Source organism: Cornus florida, unplaced genomic scaffold (assembly GCF_030987335.1).
Source record: "Cornus florida cultivar Cherokee Brave unplaced genomic scaffold, ASM3098733v1 CherokeeBrave_3.0.0_Hap2_Chr05, whole genome shotgun sequence".
Lineage (NCBI taxonomy): Eukaryota > Viridiplantae > Streptophyta > Magnoliopsida > Cornales > Cornaceae > Cornus > Cornus florida.
Window position 1 is genome coordinate 69,271,362 of NW_026775575.1, and position 25,656 is coordinate 69,297,017.

General features: G+C 35.6%; 2 protein-coding genes and 1 pseudogene across 2 annotated transcripts; all 3 read left to right on the top strand.

The window, feature by feature from the left end:
• Window positions 1-332: 332 nt before the first annotated feature.
• Window positions 333-4,545, top strand: LOC132310203 (UDP-glycosyltransferase 87A1-like; annotated as a pseudogene).
• A 1,032-nt stretch (window positions 4,546-5,577) lies between these two features.
• Window positions 5,578-8,202, top strand: LOC132310204 (UDP-glycosyltransferase 87A2-like). The gene is made up of 2 exons (XM_059808409.1): window positions 5,578-6,120; window positions 7,035-8,202. The coding sequence occupies exons 1-2, from the start codon at window positions 5,628-5,630 to the stop codon at window positions 7,928-7,930; spliced, it is 1,389 nt and encodes a 462-aa protein (XP_059664392.1). The 5' UTR covers window positions 5,578-5,627; the 3' UTR covers window positions 7,931-8,202.
• Window positions 8,203-9,556: 1,354 nt separating this feature from the next.
• On the top strand, window positions 9,557-10,306 carry LOC132309419 (uncharacterized). Its single transcript, XM_059807730.1, has one exon. It carries the CDS (start codon window positions 9,557-9,559, stop codon window positions 10,304-10,306), a length of 750 nt encoding a protein of 249 aa, XP_059663713.1.
• Window positions 10,307-25,656: the final 15,350 nt, after the last annotated feature.

A 25,656-nucleotide genomic window follows, 5' to 3' on the forward strand; every position in this document is an offset into this window, starting at 1 on the left:
ATTGTTACGAATGAAGCATATGTCAAATATCCGCCGATGCGACAAACTATGATCAACGACCCTCCAGGTAAGATAAGAATTTAGGACGAACTCGCCCTTACTCGAATCCAGCTTCTTATCTTGGTCACCACGCGTGCCTATAAGAGCAATAATGGGATCTGACAGTTGGTCAACACGCAGACAACAAAAAAAATTGGCAGAAAGCCATATTAGGTGACGGAGAAATATTATATATGCGCAAACATTTTGTACTCTACTCCTCCTCTCTCTCTCTCTCTCTTTATTTCCTCCTACTCCTCCGTTACAGTAGAAGATCAGATTCACACACATATATGGGTTCGACGAACGTAGAGCCAATCAGTAGATGCCACGTGGTGGCCTTGCCATATCCAGGAAGAGGACACATCAACCCTATGATGAACCCCTGCAAATTACAAGTTTCACGGAGCGACGATATTCTGATCAGCTTCGTCGTCACGGAGGAGTGGTTCGGCTTCATCGGCTCTGAGGCCAAGGCGTCTAACATTCGGTTCCGCACAATCCCCAACGTCTTGCCTTCCGAGCTGGTCCGCGGTGCCGACATGGTCGGCTTCATCGAAGCTGTTTTGACCAAGATGGAGGAGCCGTTCGAGCAACTCCTGCTGGACCGTCTAAATCCGCCGCCAACCATCATCGTGGCTGATGTTTTTGTATTGTGGGCGGCTAAGGTCGGGAATCGGTGGAATATTCCGGTGGCTGCGCTTTGGCCCATGCCGATGTCGGTGTTTTCCATCTTTTACCGTTTTGACCTCTTCGTGCAGAACCAGGATTATCCTTTTGACGTGTCAGGTACGCGAACATGAAAAATATTAGAATACGAATTGATTAAAGGAAGATGATTTTTTTTTTTTTTTTTTTCCTGGGACAATGCTTCAGTCAGTCCTGTCCCAAACAACCAAACAAGGCAGATTGTGTTATGTACATTAACTTGTCACAAGTTGACATATAAAAAAAATATAAAATATGAGTTATATCTATATTTTGTAGTTAAATCCGACATATTTATATTTTTCCTTATTCAACTTTGAATATTTTTTTAATTAAATCATGAAAAATTATATTTTTATTTTTAATTTTTTTAAGATAGAAAACTATCCTTAAAAAATTAAACTAACCATTTATGTTTCTCATTTTTTAAAATATACCTCAATTGTATTTTATGCATGCTATATATATATATATATATATATATGAAAGTTATTCATTTTTTTACTTAATTTTACAGTTTCTGTCTTATTTATATTTCCTAGGTACCTTTTTCTATAAATAAGAATGAGAGCGAAAAGAACATAGCAGAAACCATTGTCCTCATTTTTTAAAGCGAAAAAAAAAACTCAAAATGTGGACAAAATCTCTTATCCGATTTAAGCTATTTGGAAAAGAAAAATTACACGCCGGACAAATATAATGTTTTAATATACTTGTTTTAAGAAAATGAATCAATCCTTACTAAGACCGAAATCCAAATCCAAATCTAAATCCAATATGAAGCAGAGTCGTGGAGGACACAATAGAAATATTAGGTTTGGAATGATTGGCGGGTAAAGAAAAAGAAAGATAGATAAAGATACATAGATGAAAAAAAAAAAAAAAATCTATAGGGTTTAACCCTAAAAAATGGGTATAACCTATGTTTTGTATTTTTTTAAGCTTAAAAGAGGTGTCAATATCTTATTGGGACACATTAATGTGCATGACACAATCTGTCTTGATGGCGGTAGGACTCAAACATTTTTTTTTAAAGAAAGTTGTAAAGGTTAAGTGCAAAAACCCTACCTAGTGCAAAAGAGTTTTTGTGTGGTATAAAACTCTCATATATTATTAATTTGGTATAATTATCCCTTCTTCACATAAAAAGACATTAATACCCTTTCTAATATAAATTTTTGGATTAAGTGCAAAAAACCCTCCTGATATATAGGGTTTGTGCAGAAATAATCCATACTTTTTGAAAATGTGTATTTCAGTCCATAGAATTCAAAAAAAAAAGTGCAAATAAGCTCCTCTGACCACTTTTTGATCAAAATTGACATAAAATGAATTTTTTAAAAAAACAAACATTACATTTTATCCTCATTTGAAAAAATAAATATATATTATGGTATTGTATATATATATATATATATACACACACACAATACCATAATTTCCTCTTAAAAGAATCTATATTAGACTAGGCCGACGAGTGTCCGTACAAAAAAAAAGTAGTTTCACTGCCCTCAAATTGAAGAAAGTAGGACCCATAACACCCTTTTGGGTCCCCTGAAAACATAAAGTGAGTAAATGCATGCAATTTTAAAATTACAGTGATTGTAATTTCCAAAAATAAAGAACAGTGATCATCCTTGAAATTTATCATAATTACTGTACAAACCAAATGTATTATTTGTTAGAAAATTATCATTTAGTTTAACTTCATAGTGGGTAAAAAAAAACGAAGAAGAAGAAAAAAAATCCACTTTACCATAATAATCAAGAGGAATAAAGTTCTATTTTTTAATATATCTTTAATTTTGTTCAGAATTCATTAATTATTAATTTTTTACAGTTTTGTCACTACTTATTGATATCTTAAATATATTTATTTTAAGGTTAATGATCTTAATTGAATAATATTGAATTTGTAACTATTAGTATAAAATGTATGTAAAAAAAAAAAAAAAATCAAAAATAAAAGTTAATGGTCTTAAATTAATCGGAATTTTTGAAATTTTTAACCTCGGTCTGGTTAGCTAAAAATTAGTAGTGGTTATATTTTATATTTGTTTAACATGAATTTTTTACATTGTCTAATTTTTTTTTAAATATTATTTCATTTGTATTAGAGGGTATTAATGTCTTTTTATGCTAACAGGGGGATAATTGCATCAAATTGATAGTATATAATGGTTTTATACTACATAGGAACTGTTTTACACTATATCAATAGTAGAGAGGGGTTTTTCTGCACTTAACCGAAGGGTAAAATAGGGTTTTTGAATTTATTTTATGTCAATTTTGTCAAAAAGTGGTCAGAAGGGCTTATTTACACCCTTTTTGAATTTTATAGACTGAATGCATATTTTCAAAAAGTATGAACTTTTTTATACAAACCCTATATATCAATGGGGTTTTTTGCACTTAGCCCAAAGTTGTAATATAAGAGTAATAAATTTTCATAGCATTTTTTTAAGAAATGTTTTTAACTGTTCAAGTGCTTCTCATTTAGGGATGACGATAATTCCCACCTCAGTGGGGAACCAATTATGTAAATGGAAACTTGGATTGAGGTTGCTTTGAAAAGCCTGACGGGTTTTGAAACGTTTTCGGGAGATGGTTACTTTGCCCCAAATATTCTATAAAGTTATTAAATTACTCTTACATATTATGATATATTACTAAAATAGGTTAAGTATGATACACTTAAAAGGAAATAAAGTAGTTTTTCTTCGAAAACACACACACATCATTTATTTCTCTAATGCCAAAACCATTCTCATGTTCCCAAACATCACATGTTTCCCTATATACAAAATAGATGTTTCCCTATATACAAAGTTTTTGTTTTTAAGTAAATATATGTTATGATGTAAAAAGATTGATAAAAAATTTGTTGTCTATTTATTTATACTTGACAGAAAGAGGAGATGAGCGAGTGGGTTATATTCCCGGATTATCATCAATTCGTTAAGCAGATCTTCCTACAACTTTCTACAAAAAGAAACAACCACTCTTGCACGTAGCAGTCAAAATGATTTCTCATGTGCCCAGAGCACAATTTTTCTTGTTCACCTCCGTATTTGAGCTCGAATCAATGCTTTAAGACCAAAATTGTCAATGCCCATGTACTCTTTTGGCCCTCTAATACCTCACTTTACACTTGGAGGCAATACTTCTGATCATATGACTAGCCACAATGACACCAACTACTACTACAAATGGTTAGATTCTCAACCGCAAGGCACTGTTCTGTACATTTCAATGGGGAGTTTCCTTTCTGTTTCAAGTGTCCAAATGGATGAAATTGCAGCTGGGTTGAGCGCTAGTGGTGTACGGTTCTTGTGGGTGGCGCATGGGGAAGCTTCAAGCCTAAAGGATGCTTGTGGAGATGCAGGAATTGTAGTGCCTTGGTGTGACCAATTGAATGTCTTGTGCCATTCTTCAATAGGGGGATTTTTGACTCATTGTGGATGGAATTCGGCAATGGAAAGTGTTTTCGCAGGCGTGCCAATGCTCACTTTTCCTATACGTGGGGATCAAGTCCCAATCAGTAAGACCATAGTGGAAGATTGGAAGATTGGTTGGAGAGTCATGAAGAGGGAGGGGGGAACGGATAATTTGGTGGGGAGAGAGGAAATTGCTGACCTTGTGAGAAGGTTCATGGATTTGGAAAGTCGAGAGAGATCGGAAATGGATAAAAGGGTAAGAGAACTTCAGGGGATATCTCAACAAGCAATTGCAAAAGGAGGATCTTCTGAAGTGAACCTTCGTGCTTTCATTAAGGACATTTCACAATTGACAACCTGATTTATCCACTGTGTTAGATTTGATAAAACATTATTGGCACTACTGTATTAATGCATGGTATTTGTTCTTTCTTCTTAATTGGTACCTTTTTACCTCCATGTACACATATGCACGCATGTATATTTATGAGAGAAAATTGCAAGGCTAAATAAAAGAGTATTCTTGCATTTTTCTTTTCAAATTGAGAGAGCATTTTTCTTGCATCTTCAATTTAGGATTAATTATACCGAGACTTTGTGAGATTTGTTAGTATTTTACATAGATAGTGAATTTAATTTTAGTTTTTATTAAAAAAATCTCCCAAATGTTTGTTCCATTTTACACAATCATCTCATGGCATCACATGAATTTGTTGTCAAGCTTTGACATTATTTAAAATGACTTCGATATTATTTCACTTTGTTAAATCATCAAGAATTATATAAAATGACTAAAATACCCTATAGATTCTTTGTCATTTATATACCCCATCCACTCTAACGACCAGAGTCTCGATATCTCACCCGAACACTTATGTGTGAGCACCTAGTGTGATACCAGATTAAAGATTAAACCTGTTCTCATATCATTTGTCACAAACAAAGTGCCGACTCAAAATATTAAGTGATACTAACATTCAACTTTATATCATAAGCATGGTTTGCGGCATCGATTGCGGTACGTTATCACGATATATCGGATTCAGACGAATATCGGTATAAATTGATCGAACTATTCGATTCATAGAGGTGTGTAACAATATCATACATTTAAAAATATTGTTACGAATAAAGCCATAGCCGATGTGACAAACTATGATCCAAAGACCCTCTGATCGGAGGTAAGATGAGAATTTAGGATGAACTCGCCCCTACTCGAATCCAGCTTCTTATCTTGCTCACCACGCATACCTATAAGAGAAATAATGAGATTTGACTGTTGGTCAGCACGCAGACAATATAGAAAATTGGCAAAAAGCCATATTTGGTGTCGGAGAAATATTATATATACACAAACATTTGTACTCTCCTCCTCCACTCTGTCTCTCTTGATTTCCTCCTACTCCTCCGTTACAGTAGAAGATCAGATTCACACACACACATATGGATTCGACGAACCTAGAGCCAATCAATAGATGTCACGTGGTGGCCTTGCCATATCCAGGAAGAGGACACATCAACCCTACGATGAACCTCTGCAAATTACTAGTTTCACGGAGCGACGATCTTCTGATCAGCTTCGTCGTCACGGAGGAGTGGCTCGGCTTAATCGGCTCAGAGGCCAAGCCGTCTAACATTCGGTTCTGCACAATCCCCAACGTCTTACCTTCCGAGCTGGTCCGAGGCGCCGACATTGTCGGCTTCATCGAAGCTGTTTTGACCAAGATGGAGGAGCCGTTCGAGCAGCTCCTGGACCGGCTGGAGCCGCCGCCAACCATCATCGTGGCTGATGTTTTTGTTTTGTGGGCGGCTAAGGTCGGGAATCGGAGGAATATTCCGGTGGCTGCGCTTTGGCCCATGCCGATGTCGGTGTTTTCCATCTTTTACCATTTTGACCTCTTCGTGCAGAACCAGGATTATCCTTTTGACGTGTCCGGTACGTGAACATGAAAAATATTAGAATCTGAAGTGATTAAAGAAAGATGATTTTTTTTTTTTTTAAGAAATAGTAATAAATTTTCATAGTATATTTAAAAAGAAAGATGGTATTAAAGCCGAAAATTTACAAGAAAAGGCTTTGTTATTGCAACTTATAAGAAGGTGACAAAAAGAAGAATTTATTATTATTTGCTTAGGACTTGGGTAAATGATTTTACACATCCATACACGCCATTTTCCCTTTGACAGCTAGTTAAACTAATGGCCTACTAGTCGGCAAAAAATAATAATAATAAATAACTAATGGCCCACTAGTAATAATTTAAGATAGTTGTTGAACACCAGACAAAAAAAAAAAAAAAAAACCATATTTTACATGTAAAATATTTTTTATGCAGCACTCTTCATATTATTATTTTTTACTTATTTATTTATTTTTGTTAAGAAATGTTTTTAACTAAGTGCTTCTCATATAGGGATGGTGAAAATTCCGTCTCCATGGGAAACTAATTATGTAAATGGGGGGTGAGGATTGAGGTTCATCTGAAAAATCGGACGGATTTTTGGACAATTTTGAAAAATTTAATGGGTTTTGAGGCAATTATGGGATAAAAAAATAAATGGTGAGGGGATGGAGAATGAGATCTCCATCTCCATTGCCATTCCTACATATAGGTACACTTCAATGGAAATGTATTCCTTCATATAGGTACACTTCAATGGAAATGTAGTAGTTTTTCTTCAAAAACGTACACACTCATATCATTGATTTCTCTAATGCCAAAACCATTCTCATGTTCCCAAACATCACATGTTTCCCTATATACAAAATTTTGTTTTAAACATAAATATATGTTTTGATGTAAAAAGATTGATAAAAATTTGTTGTGTACGTTTGTTTATGCTTAACAGAAAAAGGAGAAAAGCGAGTGGGTTACATTCCCGGAATATCATCAATCCGTCTAGTAGACCTACCTACAACTTTCTACAAAAACCAACAACTCTTGCACAAAGCTGTCAAAATGATTTCTCACATGCCCAAAGCACAATTTTTCTTGTTCACCTCCATATTTGAGCTCGAAGCTCAAGTCATCAATGCTTTAAGACCAAAATTGTCAATGCCCATGTACTCTTTTGGCCCTCTAATACCTCAGTTCACACGTGGAGGCAATGCTTCTGATCATATGACTAGCCACAATGACACCAACTACTACTACAAATGGTTAGATTCTCAACCGCAAGGCTCTGTTTTGTACATTTCATTGGGGAGTTTCCTTTCTGTTTCAAGTGCCCAAATGGATGAAATTGCAGCTGGGTTGGGCGCTAGTGGTGTACGGTTCTTGTGGGTGGCGCGTGGGGAAGCTTCGAGAATAAAGGATGCTTGTGGAGATGCAGGAATTGTAGTGCCTTGGTGTGACCAATTGAATGTCTTGTGCCATTCTTCGATAGGGGGATTTTTGACTCATTGTGGATGGAATTCGACTATTGAAAGTGTTTTCGCAGGCGTCCCAATGCTCACTTTTCCTATACTTGTGGATCAAGTCCCAATCAGTAAGACCATATGTGAAGATTGGAGGATTGGTTGGAGGGTCATGAAGAGGGAGGGGGGAACGGAAAATTTGGTGGGGAGAGAGGAAATTGCTAACCATGTGAGGAGGTTCATGGATTTGGAAAGTCGAGAGAGAACCGAAATGGATAGAAAAGTAAAAGAACTTCAGGGGATGTCTCGACAAGCAATTGCAAAAGGAGGATCTTCTGAAGTCAGCCTTAGTGCTTTCATTAAGGACATTTCACAATTGACAAGCTAATTTACCTACTGTGTTAGATTTGAAAAAAGCTTTTGTCTTGGTTGATTGCTTAGTAAATTAGGTCGTAGCTAAAACCCCTTTTTTTTTTGTGGTGGAGCGTGAGATTAGATTAGTGTGAATTAGTCTTAGGCTGGCCATGTCTGGGTCACATTCTGTAGTGCCTTGAGATTTAAAGAAGTTGTTTCTCAATTACTAATTCCATCGATACACAGTTTTGAAATTATTTTATAAAAAATTGAATATTTGCCTAAGAAAATATTCATATGACACACTTATCAATCTCAAATTGTACACTAGTCTAATTCTAGCACAATAAAAATGCTATCAATTTTCATGTTGGAGTGACAGTTTAGTTACGAAACAGGTTGAGATTCGAAATTCCTAATAAGACAATATTGAATGCGTGCACATGATTTACTTTAAAATATATAAATATATATATTGAAATGTGTGACTTCACTGTAATTTGCTTTTATTTGGTCTTGTAATGGTTCTCAAGAAGTTATTATTATTGGGGAAAATTACCAAAAAAAAAACTCTTACCATTATTTTAACAACATATTCTTTTGATCTATTTTTTCTAACAATAAACGCTCAACAAATTTCAATGTAGACAGCACATGAAGCTTCTCTTTGTTTTCAATTGGTTATTGGATTAGCCATACACTTGAGATGTTTGTAGTGATTCACGTGACATCATTAAATGATACGAGTCTTGGATAAGAATCTACAACACACTAGAACGCTGACGATTCTTTACTCCGACTGTTTGAATAACAAGCCTAATTTTTTTTTAACATTCAACAAGCTGATTCGTTGTATCGATCACCAATCGAATCGTTCGGTTCATAGAAGTGTGTAATAGTATCATACATTTGAAAAAATATTACTAATCAAACAATAAACCGCATATTGGTTGGTCAATGTGGCAAACCATGATCCAAAGACCCTCTGACTGGAGGTAAGACAAGAATTTAGGACAAACTCGCCCTTCCTCGAATCCAGCTTCTTATCTTGCTCACCACGCATACCTATAAGAGCAATAATGAGATTTGACTGTTGGTCTTGGTCGGCACGCAGACAACATAAAAAATTGGCAAAAAGCCAAGAAATATTATATTCCCTCTGTCCCTTTATAATTGCCCAAATTCCATATTTCACAATTTTTAAGGCAACAATTTTTATTATATTTTATTAGATTGAAAAAATATTCATTTCCAAATTTGCCCTTCCCTAAAAAATTGTTTTTTCTTTTACCGCCATTCCAAAAGTTTAGCGCCAATCTGAAACAAAGGGCAGTATACTCTGTGTTTAAAAATTTCAAGAGTTCCTTTTACCTAAACAAACTCCAACTCAAAAACAAACTCTGTCTTCTTTACCAATATAGTTAGTTCTGTTACTTACCCAAATCAACATAGAACTTGTGTTATTACATCAAGTGAGTTCATCTCCTTCTTTAACTCTTTATCTTTCTCATTCTTATCTTTATAAAATTAAGTTCATATCCTTCTTTTACTCTTTATCTTTTTCATTCTTTATCTTTATAAAATTTTCTGTCTTTTACGGAGTAACACTTACGTTTTCTTTTTTTCTTTAACTTTATTTGTTCTCAGGTTTCCATTTAAAATGGAAACTCAAATAGAGAACAACTCTGTTCGGCTAAAATTAAAAAAGGAACTAACAAACCAAGAACGTCAAGCAATTGCTGAAATTCTATTGATGCAAAGTGAAAACGGAAAATTGAAAAGGCATACCATACCTGCCACAGCCAAAATGTTTTCTGTTTGTGCCAGAACTATTAGTCGAATTTGGCATCGGCTTGTGGAAAATCTTTCAAATGGGTCAGCAATTGATGTTTCTAGCAAAAAGCATAACAGAGTTGGTCGCAAACGGGTGCAAGTTGATCTCAATAAGGTATCAGAAATTCCTCTCCGACAACGTACAAACATTCAATCTTTATCATTTGCTATGCAAGTTGCTAAATCTATATTACATAGAAGAATTAAAGAAGGCTTAATTAGACCACATTCAAATGCCTTGAAGCCATCTTTAACTGAAGAGAATAAAAAAGCAAGGTTGTTATTTTGTTTGTCAATGCTTGAGCAGTGTAGTCTTCATAACAGGCCAACTTTTTGTAATATGCTTAATTATGTTCACATTGATGAAAAATGGTTCTATATGTCTAAAGAGTCCGAGAAATATTATCTCCTTCCTGAAGAAAATGAACTCGTACGTACCTGCAAAAGTAAAAGGTTCAGTACAAAGGTTATGTTTCTCGCCGCAGTTGCTAGGCCACGATATGATACTTCTGGCCATGAAGTTTTCTCTGGAAAGATTGGAATTTTCCTATTTATTTGCAAAGTTCCTGCCAAATGAAGTAGCAAAAATCGCATGGTTGGTACATTAGAGACAAAACCGATGTCGTCGATAACTAAAGATATAATTCGATCGTATTTAATTGAGAAAGTTCTACCAGCGATTTGAGCTAAATGGCCTTGTGGGGGTATGATGGAAACCATTTATATTCAACAAGATAATGCAAAACCACACATTGATCCAGATGCAAAATTCCTAGAAGCTGCGACTAAAGATGGGTTTGATGTTCGGTTAACTTTCCAACCTCCTAATAGTCCAGATTTGAATGTTCTTGATCTTGGATACTTTAGAGCAATCCAATTGCTTCAATACCAACAAGCTCCCACTATTGTTGATGAGTTGGTGGATGCAGTGGAAAAATCTTTCAATGAATTATCGACAGAAACTCTTGATAATGTTTTTTTAACATTGCAGGGCTGCATGATTGAAACAATGAAGGTGTATGGGGCAAAGAACTACAAATTGCCACATATGAAAAAAAAAATCAATTGAGGAATCATGGTAATCTTCCTTCTCAGCTTTACTATGAACATGATGTGGTTGAAAATGCTCTAAGTCACCTAAGAAATTGATCATCCTTTTGTGACAGCAATGTGAGTTTTTTTTTTTTTTTTTTTTTTTTTTTTTTTTCTCTTGATGCAGTATTTTGTTTGTTGTAGTTGTAATGTGAGTATATCAATATATATAAATTTATTTATTTTTTTTTTACAGGTTTTTGTGGTGTAATAAATGAAGATGGGTGCCCTGTTTTTCTTTTTAAGAAGAAGAAGACTTTGGTTTTAAATATAGGAGAATGTATTGTGCAACCTTGGGACTTTTGTAGACTTACTTTGGTTTTATACCCAAAAAGTTTGAAGAATGGTGTGAAAGAAGTATCTCATTCCACGTACAAATATTTTGTAAGCCACGGTTTGCTCTCTTACCTTTTTATGAAGGGGTTACATAAAGGAGTTTTTGTGTAAAAAGTTTGGGTATGTACATAAAAAAAAAAAAAAAAAAATTGTAAAGAGATTCCTTACCATGGATTTGCTTTGCCTGTCAAAATGGTTGGAAAAGTGGCTGTTAGGTTCAGTGATTGAAGCTTCATATGGGATCACCTATGCTAAGGGCAGTTCGATTACTATGAAAGAGTCAACCATGAATTTTATTCTGAGCCTTCTATCCCCCTGGTCTGAATTTCTTTCTAAAAAAGTTTTTTACTTTATTTATGCTGAAAATTGATTGCGCATTTCTCTTCTTACCATAAGAAAATAAAAGAAACAAAACTTAATCTGATTAAAGGAAGTATGCTAGCGCTAATAATATTCCTAAATGTTTGTTCCATTTGGTTAAAAACACTCTTATTTATCTAACAATAATTAAAAACACTCTTCTTTATCTAATAATAATCCTCATTTTTGTAAGCCATATGAGTGTTTTTTTTTTCTTCTATAATTTAATGTTTGTGTACTAGTTTTTGTGGGGATAAAAAATGGATTTTTGTGGGGATCTCTTTTTTAAGCGGAAGAAGGTTTTGTTGTGCACTGTTGGAACTTTTGTTGGAGTATGACATAACCTGGGTTCTTTTTACCTTGAATTGGATTCAGACTATGTTTAGATGCTTAAAGCTTGCGTAGTGCCCGCTACAGGGACTTTCTCTATTAGCAACTTCAGTTGGATCACTATTTGGCTCGGATTAGTTGTTTGGAGATAACAGGTGCTGAGAAGGGAAGTTAGCTTTTTAATGGAAAAGTATAATGGAACTGTGTAATACTTATAAAAGAAGATTATGGTGTATTTTTAATGGGGTCCACTGTTTTTGAAAAAATGGGTTTCAAAAGTAAGTATGGAAAAGTTATTTTTAATGGGGTCCACTTATTTTGAAATTTTAATTAGTTTAATCTTTTAGGGGTAAATTGGGAATGTAATAAAAAGTAGTGTATTGTTTTTGAAATGTGACAACTAAAATGGGATAACAACAAATGAGAAAATAGACTATTAATAAGGGACGGAGGGAGTATACAGTATACACAAACATTTGGACTCTCCTCCTCTATTCTCTCTCTTGATTTCCTCCTACTCCTCCGTTACAGTAAAAGATCAGATTCACACACACATATGAGTTCAACGAGCATAGAGCCAATCAATAGATGCCACGTGGTGGCCTTGCCATATCAACAAAGGTGACGTATTAAGGGTGTTAGGGAAATGAATTGACTTATGAAAGGGTGAAAGTCTTGAGCTTATGTGTCTTGTATTGGAATAGCTACCGTTCGGATCGCTTGGAAGTAAGTGTTAGATGCTTTGATCTGATTTGTAGTGAGTCTTTTCGCTTCGGTGCCAGTTTCAAACAGATCCATTCTCTTCGTAATCCATTCCTGAGTTGTATTTCTTCTCTTTAGGCCAATCCAAAATGCATACAACAACAATAGATTACTGATAAACCTAATATGAAAAAATCCAAAATCAGACCAACCTCATGAATGCATATAGACAATAACAAATTGCCTACACAAATATATATATATAAGAAAAAAAATCAAAATTCGCCATTTATTTTTGGGGATTCTCTCTCATGAACAACAATGATCTCTTTCTTCTCTTGTGAATTTTCAATTGGAATTAGCTCCTTTTGTAAAATATTGCTTTTCTTGACGGTAGGTGTAAAATTTCGTTTAACTTTAAAAAGTCAAAGAATAAAAACAACTCATTCAAATAAAAGAATAATTCACTCTATTAACAACAAGAACAACTCAGAGAAAAACTTGTAATGTTCAATGATCTTTATTAGAGCTATGTGCCTCTATTTATATACAAATTGAGGTAGATTTATGGTAGAATTCACTATGCTTATCTTCCACGTTTCTTCCATATAAGATTCATTCCATGTATAATTCATTACATAAAAGGTTCTTTCCTTCTGTAATTCTTTACATGCAGAACTTTTCCCATGTAGAACTTCTTTCTATAAAGGACCCTTTGCAATGCAGGACTTAACTGATTCGGACTGTATTTGGATTGTAATGTGAGTGGACCGGATTGGTCTTATAGCAGGCCGAGAGTTTAATATTAATAACTTTTGCGCTGATGACGACTTTATTTGGGCTTTGGTGGTTTAAGCCGCGGTTCACCAAAAGTTTGCAAAGAGATGAACTAAGAGTGTGAATGTGCAATATGGCCAAGTTTTAAATTTATAAAAGCCACTACTACCTCTAACTAAAAATATAGATAGGGTAAGTAAGGATCGTCCCAAGGGATTGTGGGTGCCTTTGTAATGGAAATAATAAATAGGGTTAGTAGGTCGAGTGATCAAAGGTTGGTTGGATTGATTGATTAAGATATTATGCAAATGAAATTAAAGTAAACAAAATTCAATGATTAATAAAGTAGAGAAAGATATAGAGGGGAGGACTTGGGGTATTAAAGCTCACCACTAAGCTTGACTTACCTAGACACTAGCAATTGTATATTAATGGGGAGATTGACTTGTAACTTGTGTGTGTGTGTGTGTATGACATTCATTGAAACTAGGCATGGATGGCAAATAAGCATAGATTGTCAAGCCAAATCAAATAGAAAGAACAACCTATCAAATGAGACCCAGATCCATTCAATGAATCCACAATTTATGCACACACAACTATCTAGAAACATACACCTAATGCATTCATAAGTATGGAACACCAAGGAACAAGAGTAGATTGTTCACCTATCTATGAATTTAAAGCAACTACACTACATCTACACTAAAGACATGAAATTAAACTAAGTAAGCTAAAGATGTGGTACAATCCATCAAGAAACAAGTGTGAACCATCAAATAAATTATAAGAGTGTTCAATTAAGCTATATGTTTTGACCATCTCTAGATTAACTTCATCCATACACATAAACATGCATAAATTCCATTAAATCTAGAGAAAAGCACATGAATCATCCATTCTAGCATACATAGACATATGGTTAAAAGTAGATAATCAATTGAAAGTATTAATCCATACACATCAAGTAGTAACCACAAGATATATATATATATATATATATAAATCCAAGATTAAAACATTGTTACAAATAAATCCCCAAAAATATACAAAGAATTAAATCTAGGAAGCAAACTTAGGGGCTACCCTAACCCCAAATAGATGTCTAGCCACTCATTGAAGTAGTTATCCAACCTTCAAGGGCTATCTGCATGGTAGAAATAACCTCCTTCTTGATGGAAACCCTAGAAGAACGGAAGACCTCCCCAAAAATGTGTAAAGCTCTCTAATCTCTAGCCTCCTCTCCAATATATGAGAAACGATATTATGAAATAATCTATACCTATATGAATTCTATATCATCTTTATATGCCCTAAAAGTGGCTAAAAATCCTTATATAGGTAGGTCAAATGTCACACCAATGGTCTGGATTCGTGCATCAAGGTCCCTCCAATGATTGCACCATTAGCCAACTTTTAATGAGCTAGAATTTGTTTTTTTTTCGAACTTAAGGAAGTTCGATCGATCGAACTGTGTTAAGATCGATCGAACTTGGCTGAGATCCATCGAATGCTGCAGAGATCGATCATCCTTGGTGGCGCCTTTTTGAATAAAGACAAATCTCTGAGATATTTTGGGATATTTTTGGGAATAAGAAAAAAGTGGTAAGTGGGTGGTAGGTGTGGATAAGATTGAATCATTTTGATTGATCTGGGAAATGTTGGATCGAAAGAACTTGTTGGATTCTTTTGGATAAGAACAAGGGCTTGGATCCATCTTGAACTGTTTAGATCGATGAACTTACAATCGATTGAAGAAATGCTGTGATCGATCGAACGTACTGAATTTCCACACTTTGCTTCATTTAGCTTCCACTTTGCTCATGTCTTCCATTCAGCTTGAGTTAACTTCTTTAATGCTCTTATTTGGCTTAATTGACTTATTTTTGGGATAAGCACCTGAAAAGGGCAATAACACGAAATTAGTCTAAAACGGGAAAGTAAAATAGATAAAGATCCTATAATACTCAAGCTTAAGGGGTTTAAACGCGCACTTTTCAGTGCTCATCACACCCCCAAACTTAAATATTGCTAGTCCCTAGCAATGAACTACAAAGTAAAGGAATGAAATGAACAACTATACAACTATGAACTAAAAAGTAATAAATGGATAACGCCACTTTCATAGGAAACATGATTGCATTTAGCATATGCAACAAGCCTTTTAAACCCCTAGGTTACCCCTAGTGGATGAGTGAAGTCTAGTGAGGTTTCCAGAAATGATACCCACAAACATTAAGTTCATTCTCACAAAAGAAGCACCAATATTGCAAATAAGCATTGGGAGAAAACTACCTCAAGTATGCAATTTTTCAACCATTTCCAAGCAATCTACCAAAATTTCAACATCAAGCAAACAAGTATGGTCCTCCACACATTAAAATAATGATCATGCAAATCAAAACAACTCTAGAATCTTTTTTGAGTGGACCGGTATAAAATATGTTGCTATCTAAGCCAACTAAAGAAATGATCACATCCTTACCCTCAAACTAACACACAAATCTAGTACCGATCATCAAGACAAAGAGTGGACCTTTTATTAAAGCTTTATTATTCTAGGTGCACTTATTCTTTTCACTCGATTTTTTTTTTTTAATTTTTTTATTTATATGTCCTAGAGGATTAAAGATGGAAGTATAATGCAATGTGTTGATCTATTTAGCTTTCTAACGATTCATGAGGTCGAGCGTTAGGTTAATGACTCCCAAACCAGACGACTTTAGGGCACTAAGTGTTCAAACACCCCTAAGGACTTACAAGCTCAAATCAACTAGGCGACAAATCAAAACAACCTCAATCTAATTATTTCCCACTTCTCACCTTTTTGGAGAAGTCCTCACTTTTTTATTGCTTTTGCAACTTCTTTTTTTTTTTTTTTTTTTTTTCAAGTTCAATTATTAACCTAGAGTTTGGGCCTCCATCTTTCGGCACGAGAAATTTAGTGCTTGATGAGGCTAGAATCCCGGCTACTCAATGAAAAAGGGTTTGTTATCCACTTTTATCAAGATGAAAGTTTTCAATGCATTACTAGCACAATTGGGATATAACCAATTAAATAATCAACAAAGCATGTATCCCACAAATGAATGCTAGTGTGCGCCTGTGCTAGTGTAGAATCCTAGAGTGAATCTCAAAACAATCACAAAATTAGGATGATGTGGACCATAAAGGCAAACAAGATATCAATCTTTCGAAAAATTTACTCATAAATGGCATCTACAAGGCATACAAGGAGTATTGGACTCTCAGGTTAAGCAATTTTTAAATTTTAAGCAATATAGTCCTTAAAAGATCAAAATCATAGCTAACATCAATCTCAAATCTCAATCATGCATTTAAAGTTCAACTTTAAGTAGAATGTAACAAAGTCACCTTACCCCCAAACTTAAACCGCACATTGTCCTCAATGTGCAATGAGAACAATGAAAAAAATGAAAAGAGTATACCGTGGTGGCAAAGACATAAAGCCCGATAGTGATCCAATTCGAGAGACATCTCCCCCAAACTTGAAATCAACAACCTATTTGAATAACCACAGTAGCAAACTCACATCAAATACCAAATGTGAGAAGAGTAATCAACTCATGCATTATAAGACAATACAGCAGAAGGTCAAAGGGATATATGAGATCAAACCCTAACTAAAGCATAAAGTATGCATGACTACACCTAAGGGCACAATGGTGAAACAAATTATTGTATTTTTCTCTTTTTTTTTTTTTTTTTTTTTTTTTTTTCTTTTTCTTGAATAGAAGCAAGATTAAATAAAATGTAAGAAAATATAAACAATGATTGCTACGTTTAACGTCTCTAGTTAGACGGAATGCTACTTTAAAAGATCGAATATATATATATATATATATATATATATATATATATATATATATTTCAAGTAGAAAGCTTCAGATCGATCGAACTTAGATCGATCCAATTTTCGATCGATCGAAATGGTGAAATCCTGTAGACAAGTTCGATCGATACACAGAGAAGTGAAATATGCAGAGATCTAAAAATTTTCTAAGTATGGAACTAAGATCGATCGAATATAAAGTTCGATCGATCTTGGAAGACTTAGATCGATCTAAGGAAATTTTTGATCGATACACAGAGAGCTGAAATATGCAGGGAATTCTCGATCAGTGGGACTGAGAGATGATTGGATGCAGAGAGTGATGTTTGATCGATCGAACTTTTCTTGAGATCGATCAAATAGCCAAAAATAAGCAAGAATTTTGAACTTCACTTTGAGAACATTGAGCGCGACACTAGATCTCTTCATAGACTGGATCTACCAAAAGGGTTGCTTCCATATGCCTTTGAAAAACTTGTCCCTCAATGTAGGGTTTCAACCTTTGCCCATTCACCTTGAATGTGTTGTCATTCTTTAGACTTTGAATTTCACCGCCCCATGTGGCGTAACAGAGATGATCTTGTATGGACCTTCCCATTTGGTTCGCAACTATCCCGGAAAGAGTTTTAACCTAGAGTTAAAAAGCCAAGCTTTTTGACCAGGCTCAAAAGATTTCTTTACAATGTGTTTGTCATGAAAAGCTTTAAATCTCTCTTTGTAGAGTTTGGAATTGTCATAGGCATTGTGTCTCAAATTTTCCAACTCATTCAATTGGAGTAATCGATTCTCTCCGACTTTGTCAAGGTCAAAATTGAGCTTCTTAACCGCCCACATAGCTTTGTGTTCTAGCTCAACCGGAAGATGGCAAGGCTTTCCATAAACAAGTCTATAAGGAGACATGCCAATGGGAGTCTTGTATGCCGTTCGGTAAGCCCACAAAGCATCATTCAATTTCTGTGACCAATCTTTTCGAGTAGTATTAACCGTTTTCTCAAGAATATGCTTAATTTTCCGGTTTGACACTTCTACTTGTCCACTTGTTTGAGGATTATAAGAAGTGGTGACTTTATATGTAATGGAGTACTTAAGAAAGAGTTTTCTTAAGAATTGATTGCAAAAATGCTTTCCCCCATCACTAATCATTGCTCTTGGCATACCAAAACGAGTGAAGATGTTTGATTTAATGAATTGAATAACCACGGAGTGGTCATTAGTTTTGGTAGCACAAGCGTCTACCCACTTAGAAACATAATTAACGATAAGCAAAACGTATTGATATCCATAAGATATAGGAAAAGGACCCATAAAATCAATGCCCCAAATATCAAAGATTTCAACAACAAGAATATTGGTCAAGGGCATCGTATCTCTTCTTGACATTGATCTTATTTTTTGACATCTCTCACATTCGTTACAAAAATTGTAAGCATCTTTATGGATGGTAGGCCAAAATAGCCCACTTTGAAGCACCTTCAAGGCGGTCTTCTTTGCACTAAAATGCCCACCGCATGCAAGGGTGTGGCAAAACACAAGAACACTTGGAATTTCACTCTCTAGAATACATCTTCTCACAATTTGATCTGGACAATATCGAAACAAGATAGGATCCTCCCAATAGTAATTCCGGATGTTGGCAAAGAAACGCTTCTTCGCTTGCTTTGACTAATTAGTTGGAAGCTTGCCAATTGCAAGAAAATTCACTATATCGGCAAACTAAGGCATTTGCCCATTAGAGACTTAGAAGAGTTGTTCATCCAGAAATGAATCACAAATTGGTGGGCTAGGGGAAGATTCAATTACCAACCTTGAGAGATGATCGGTGACCACATTTTTGGTACCTTTCTTATCTTTGATTTCAAAGTCAAATTCCTGAAGGAGCAAAATCCATCTTATCAAACGAGGCTTTGTTTCTTTCTTGGTCAAAAGATGCCTCAGAGCAACATGATCAGAATAGACAATGACTTTTGACCCTAAGAGGTAGGACCGAAATTTATCAAGGGCGTACACTACGGCAAATAATTCCTTCTTGGTGGTGGAGTAATTCAATTGAGCTCCCGAGAGGGTCTTGCTTGCATGATATATGGCGCATGGAAGTCTTCCTACCCTTTGCCCCAAAACAGCTCCCATGGCATAATCAGAAGCATCACACATTATTTCAAAATGTAATGACCAATTGGGAGGTTGCATAGTAGGAGCAGATGACAACATGTCACGCAATTTGTGAAAAGCATCTAGGCATGCTTGATCAAAGACGAATGGTGTTTCCCTGGCAAGAAAATTGCACAAGGGTCTAGTAATCTTGCTAAAGTCTTTGATGAAACGGTGATAAAAGCCGGCATGACCTAAAAAGGAGCAAACCTCTCTCACCGTTGAAGGTGGAGGTAATTCAGCAATAAGCTCAACTTTCGCTTTATCCACCTCAATCAATTCCTCTTTTTGAGATGACATGACCCAAAACAATAATCTCTTGAACCATTAAATGGCTCTTTTCCCAACTAAGAACAAGATTTGTTTCATGACATCTCTTAAGCACTAAATTTAGATTTTTGAGACATGCATCAAATGAAGACCCAAAGACAGAAAAATCATCCATAAAGACCTCAAGATACTCTTCCACCATGTCCGAGAAAATTGACATCATACACCTTTGGAATGTTGCGGGAGCATTGCACAAACCGAAAGGCATCCGTCTATAAGTAAATATGCCAAAAGGACAAGTAAATGTGGTTTTCTCTTGGTCTAAGGGTTCAAGGGCTACTTGATTATAACCCGAATAGCCATCAAGGAAGCAATAATATTGTTGCCCGACCAATCTCTCTAAAATTTGACCAATAAATGGCAAAGGGAAATGATCTTTTCTAGTGGCGGCATTTAATTTGCGGTAATCAATACACATACGCCATGAATTGGCGGTACGCTTAGAGATTTCCTCACCTTTTGCATTTTCAACCACCGTAATCCCTGCTTTTTTGGGAACTACTTGAGTTGGAGTCACCCATTTGCTATTAGAGATTGGGTAAATGATTCCGGCATCTAAAAGTTTAATAACTTCTTTCTTGACTACCTCCTTCATGTTTGGATTAAGTCTTCTTTGAGCATCCCTAAAAGGTTTTGCATCATCTTCCATATGTATGTGATGCATGCAAATAGAAGGATCAATTCCTTTTAGATCCGCCACACTCCATCCTATGGCTTCCTTATTTTATTTAAGCACATTTAAAAGAGCATCTTATTGGTATTTTTCAAAATTAGAGGAAATGATGACCAGAAGATTCTCTTTCAAGCCTAGAAAGGAATACTTAAGATCGGAAGGTAGAGTTTTAAGCTCAAGAGTTGGTGGAGAGACTAAAGATGGGACTGGTGGAGTGCTAGAGATTAAAGGGAGAGGTTCTATTGGAGTTTTCCAAGGTGAAAATCCAAGCTTGCAACCGATTCCATGAGATTGCTTACTTCATTTGTAACGACCCAAATCTACTGGATCCGGATCATTAAACGGGTTCTTGCCTGACCCTTAATCATCCAAGGGTAATACGGTCCTTTCACTTTACATTTGTGTTTTAAAGTTCAACAAGGGCAAGATAGTCATTTGTCATAATTCTAATGGTTTGAGAGTCCAAAGGTATAATAGTCAGTTACTCGTGTCACATAATAAATAAAATAAAAATTCGGGGCAATATAGTCTTTTCTCTTGTTAAAATATGATTATTGTATTTTAATTGGGTCATAAGGTAAATACTCACAACATCAATTGGGTGCCAAAGTGTAATTAGGAAAATTAAATGAAAAATGTATATGGGACAGGAACCAATCAACGTGTATCCATTGCACGTCGACTGGTTAGGGTTATGTACAGTGGAAAACCCACTGCCAAGATACCGGTCGACGTGTGGGAAATTCACGTCGACTGGTTAGGGACATACACAGTGAAAAACTCACTGTCAGCATACCGGTCGACGGATGGGAAGTTACACGTCGACTGGTTCACGCTACTCAGTCGACGTATGGGATTTTACGTCGACTGGTTGGGTTATCCTCACTCACTGTCCGAAAAAAATCGATATACATTAACTTTAACAACCAATCACCCACACCACTACACTCACGTACATACTTAAATACATTTTAACATCTAATTACTATAACAACAACTACATTATTAATATAATTTACAACACGTTACATAAAATACAGGAGTTAGTGTGATTAAAACTTAATTACATTTCCTCAATGGCAATACACAAAATGAGCCTAAATACATCACATGCTACAAAATAATACATTTTAAGTCATCACGTTTTCAAAATTAGGCCCAATTATAAAAGATAGCAAAAAGAAACATTTTTCTACTCCAAGCTACGACAAGGGTGGATTGTCGTTCGCTATTTCTTTTCCGTGTCCTAAAAAATGTTAAATAAAAAGGGGTGAGCAATTGCTCAGTAGGTGGTGCCTAAGACACACCCCTTGTAACCCCGTGAATCCAAACAATGAATAGGACAATAAGAATTAGGGTCATGCAAAGACTGGTAAAAATACAATATCAATCTCAAGTTCAAAACAATTAAATGTCGTGCCATGAATGCAATGCCATGCATGTCACTCACCATTTTCAAAAAAACATTCGTCACTTCACAAATTGTTAATATAACCCGCCCTTTGGTGACTTCGCAGCGACACGAGAGAAGGATTGGCTACTGTCCCTGACCTTTGGTACCCCCGCAGCGTTATTTTGGGCCCAGATAGCTCAACCACGCTAGGACAATCTCCCTAGTTCCCTCTAGGCTATATTAACACACCGGCCCTTTGGTGACTCCGCGGCGATCGGGTTTCTCAAAACCACTTTTATCAAATTTCTTCCCAAAATCCCCTTTTTATTTTCATTCAAACACTTGCCCTTTTTATTCATGCCCAATGCCATGGAATGCATGTTACATTTTTCTCCAATAATATGAGCATAAAAGAAATTCACACTACACAATTTAACATGCTATTTCATAGCAACATCTAGAAGGTTAGTAGACATCATAGGCATGTAAATTAACATCTAAACATACTTTTCACCTAAATTCATTAACACATATAGTCATAGATTTTCTAGCACGACAATCATGTTATTTTCAAGGCAATCGATTAAAGTAAAGCATGTTCTTTATATCAATTTAATTATTTCACATAATCATATGTTTCATCCACACAATTCTAGTTACTTTAAAAGATAATCAGCATAAATTAACATATTAGGACATAAACCAAGTAAAATCAACTCACTAAGGTGCAAGATTGTGTGGATTAGGGACCCCTACCTCAAAAGTAATAAAAAGCCCCAAATTTCTTCCTCAACCCTAGAATTTAGAAGTCCCTCAAATGATGATCAAATTGAGATTGGCTCCAATCAACTTATAGTTCTCGTCTTAAGCTTCGAATAGCCACAAACGGCTTCCAAAATTACCAAGGATTGAAGGAGGAATCAAGATCTTAAGATTTATGGCCAAAAGAAAAAAAAGAAAAAGAAAATTCAAGACGGGGAAGTGAGAGAGAGTTACGGGAATGAGGAGGAAATGAGACCCAAATGGTCTCCTAAAAAGCTAAGGTGGGTCCCACTAACCAAATTTTATTTTCCTTTTTCTTTTCTTTATAATTCCCACCACATGCACACATAAAAACATATTTAATTTTAACACTTAAAACACAACAAATAAGAATAAAAATGATGCAAATGGACCCAATCAAAATACTCATACACAACAATCTCGGTAGCGGGTCCCATACGGAACCTTCCGGCCTGAAAAATTGAAAAATGCCAAAAATTAGAAACATCACATCATTCATCGACTTTTCATCATCAAACCCACAATTACCATACATTTCAAGAAGACAAGATGCAAGAGGATCCTCGGAGAGGAGAGATGAGAGATTTTCCTCGGTTTGTTGTTTCATTACCATGGTGGGAATAGATTCCTCAACAACCTTATCTAACACATCTATAAGACAACACTCGTCTTCATCTATGGAATGTCGACTTACATTGAAAACATTAAGCTTAACCACCATATTTCCAAAAGAAATGTCCATAACCCCGGATCTACAATTAATGGTTGCATTTGCGGTAGCAAGAAATGGCTTTCCCAAGATGATCGGGATGTGGTTAGTAGGGTTGGCAACTGGTTCGGTATCAAGAACTACAAAATCAATCGAGAACTAGAACTTATCAACTTTGATGAGTATATCCTCAACCATGACCCTAGGTGTTTTGATGGATCTATCGGCCAATTGAAGCACCACCGAGGTTGGTTTCAACTCATTCAAGCCTAATTGGACATACACAAAGTAAGGAATCAAATTAACACTCGCTCCTAAGTTAAGAAGAGCTCTACGAACTTCATGATTTCCAATCACACATGAAATAGTCGGAGCACCGGGATCTTTGAACTTAGGTGGAGTGTTATATTGAATGATGGAGCTCATTTGCTCCGTGAGAAACACTTTTTTAGGGCCTTGTCCCTTGCACTTCCTCTTTTGTGTGCAAAGATCTTTCAAGAATTTTGCATAAGGCGGAATTTGCCTAATTGCATCTAAGAGAGGAAGATTTATGTTGACTTGCTTAAAGACCTTCATCATGTCATGGATTTTTCCTTCTTGCCTCCCAAAAGGCGAAGTTTCTTTTAAAGCATAAAGGGAATGGAGCTTTTGGCTCATACGACCTTGCAACTTGAGGAGATGATGAAGAGGGTTGTGAGTTCTTGATGGTGATATTCTTATCCAAGGAAGTAGGAGCAGGATTGGAAACGGGACGGGTGTCAACTTTTGGTTGCACTAGTTCACTATCTTTTCTTGGTTGTTTAACTCTATTGTCAACTTATCTACCACTTCTCAAAGTGGTAATTGCTTGCACTTGCTTTTGGGAAGGGCGCCCCGGCGTAGGGTTTTCTTCTACACAATATTGGGCTTTTGGATTCTGTTCGGGTTGGCTAGGCAATTTGCCTATTTCTCTAGTATTCAATGCATTAGCTATCATCCCTATTTGAGACTCAAGCTTTGATATTAATTGAGAATGAGAATGCAACAAATTAGTGTTCATTTCCAAATAATCCAAAGCCACTAAGACCTTATCCTCAAATGTAGAATTATTAGAAAATGCAAGAAGATGATTGGGGCTATTTTGAGAATTATAAACTTGAGAGTAAGAAAATTGATTCATTCTTTGACGATAAGAAGGAGAGGATGAAACAAATCATTTTGAACCTTTATTTCTTTGATGAGGAGGAACATATCGGTTTTGAAAATTTCTTTCTTGAGAAGGATTTGAATATTCACTCCATACCGAAACATAAACATTTGAAAAAGGGTGAGTAAATACGGCATTGACTTGTTCATAATGTTCATTAAGCACATGTCCATGGGGACAATTGGAAGTAGAATGCAAAACACTTGAGCAAGTCATACGTGGCTCACAAGAATGATGAAGATAATGATTAGGAAGAAGAGATGATTGGATTATCGGTTTTTGACTCAATAGGAATTGATTAAGTTTATGAGAAAGAGTTTTAACTTCGGCAATGATCTCCATTGGACTCTTAATTTGACACACTCTCAAATTTTTCTTTTTACTTGACTCATGACTCAAACGAGAAATGTGAGACTTATGCAATGAATTTTCACTCATTTTCTCAAAAAGGTGCCAAACATCATCTTCATGTTTCCCAAAATATGATCCTCCGCATGAAGTATCAACAATGTCTTTGTAAATGTCGGATAGGCTTTCATAGAAATATTGAACCACTTGCCATTTAGGAATGTCATGGTGTGGACATTTCCTTAGCAAGTCGTTCAATCTTTCCCAAGCTTCATGTAAAAGTTCTCCTTCCCCTTGAGAAAATTCACGAATAGAAGTTCGCATAACATTGGTCAAACTCACAGAGTAAAATTTCTTTAAAAATTCATTTTGCAATTGTGCCCAAGAAGTTATTGAATTTGCCTCTAAGTTATTGAACCAATATTTAGCCTTATTTTTAAGAGTGAAAGGGAAGAGAAGAAACCTAAGAACTTCTTCCGGGACATTCATGTATTTCACGGTGGAACATATCTCAAGAAATTCATCAAGATGTTTATAAGGTTCCTCATCATTTAAGCCATAGAAAAGTGGACACATTTGAATTGTCTCGGGTTTGGTTTCATAATGGTTTGCCCCAAAGTTAGGAAGCAAGATGCAAGATGGTGCATGATATTCATGAAGATTGTAATGATCACGAAGGATCATCGGAGGAATTGGAGCTTGAACTCCGGGAGGAAATTGGTTGAAAGGCGGATGTTCCATGAAATTCGGGTCTAAATAACTAAAATGACCCTCTAGATTTTCTATGATGAAGGGTTGAAAAATTAAAACAATCACTTCGCCCCCGCAACAAATCAATCAACAAATCTCCACATACAATGATCCCATACTCCCATGCTTGAACAACATGCAAAGAAAAGTAAATTAC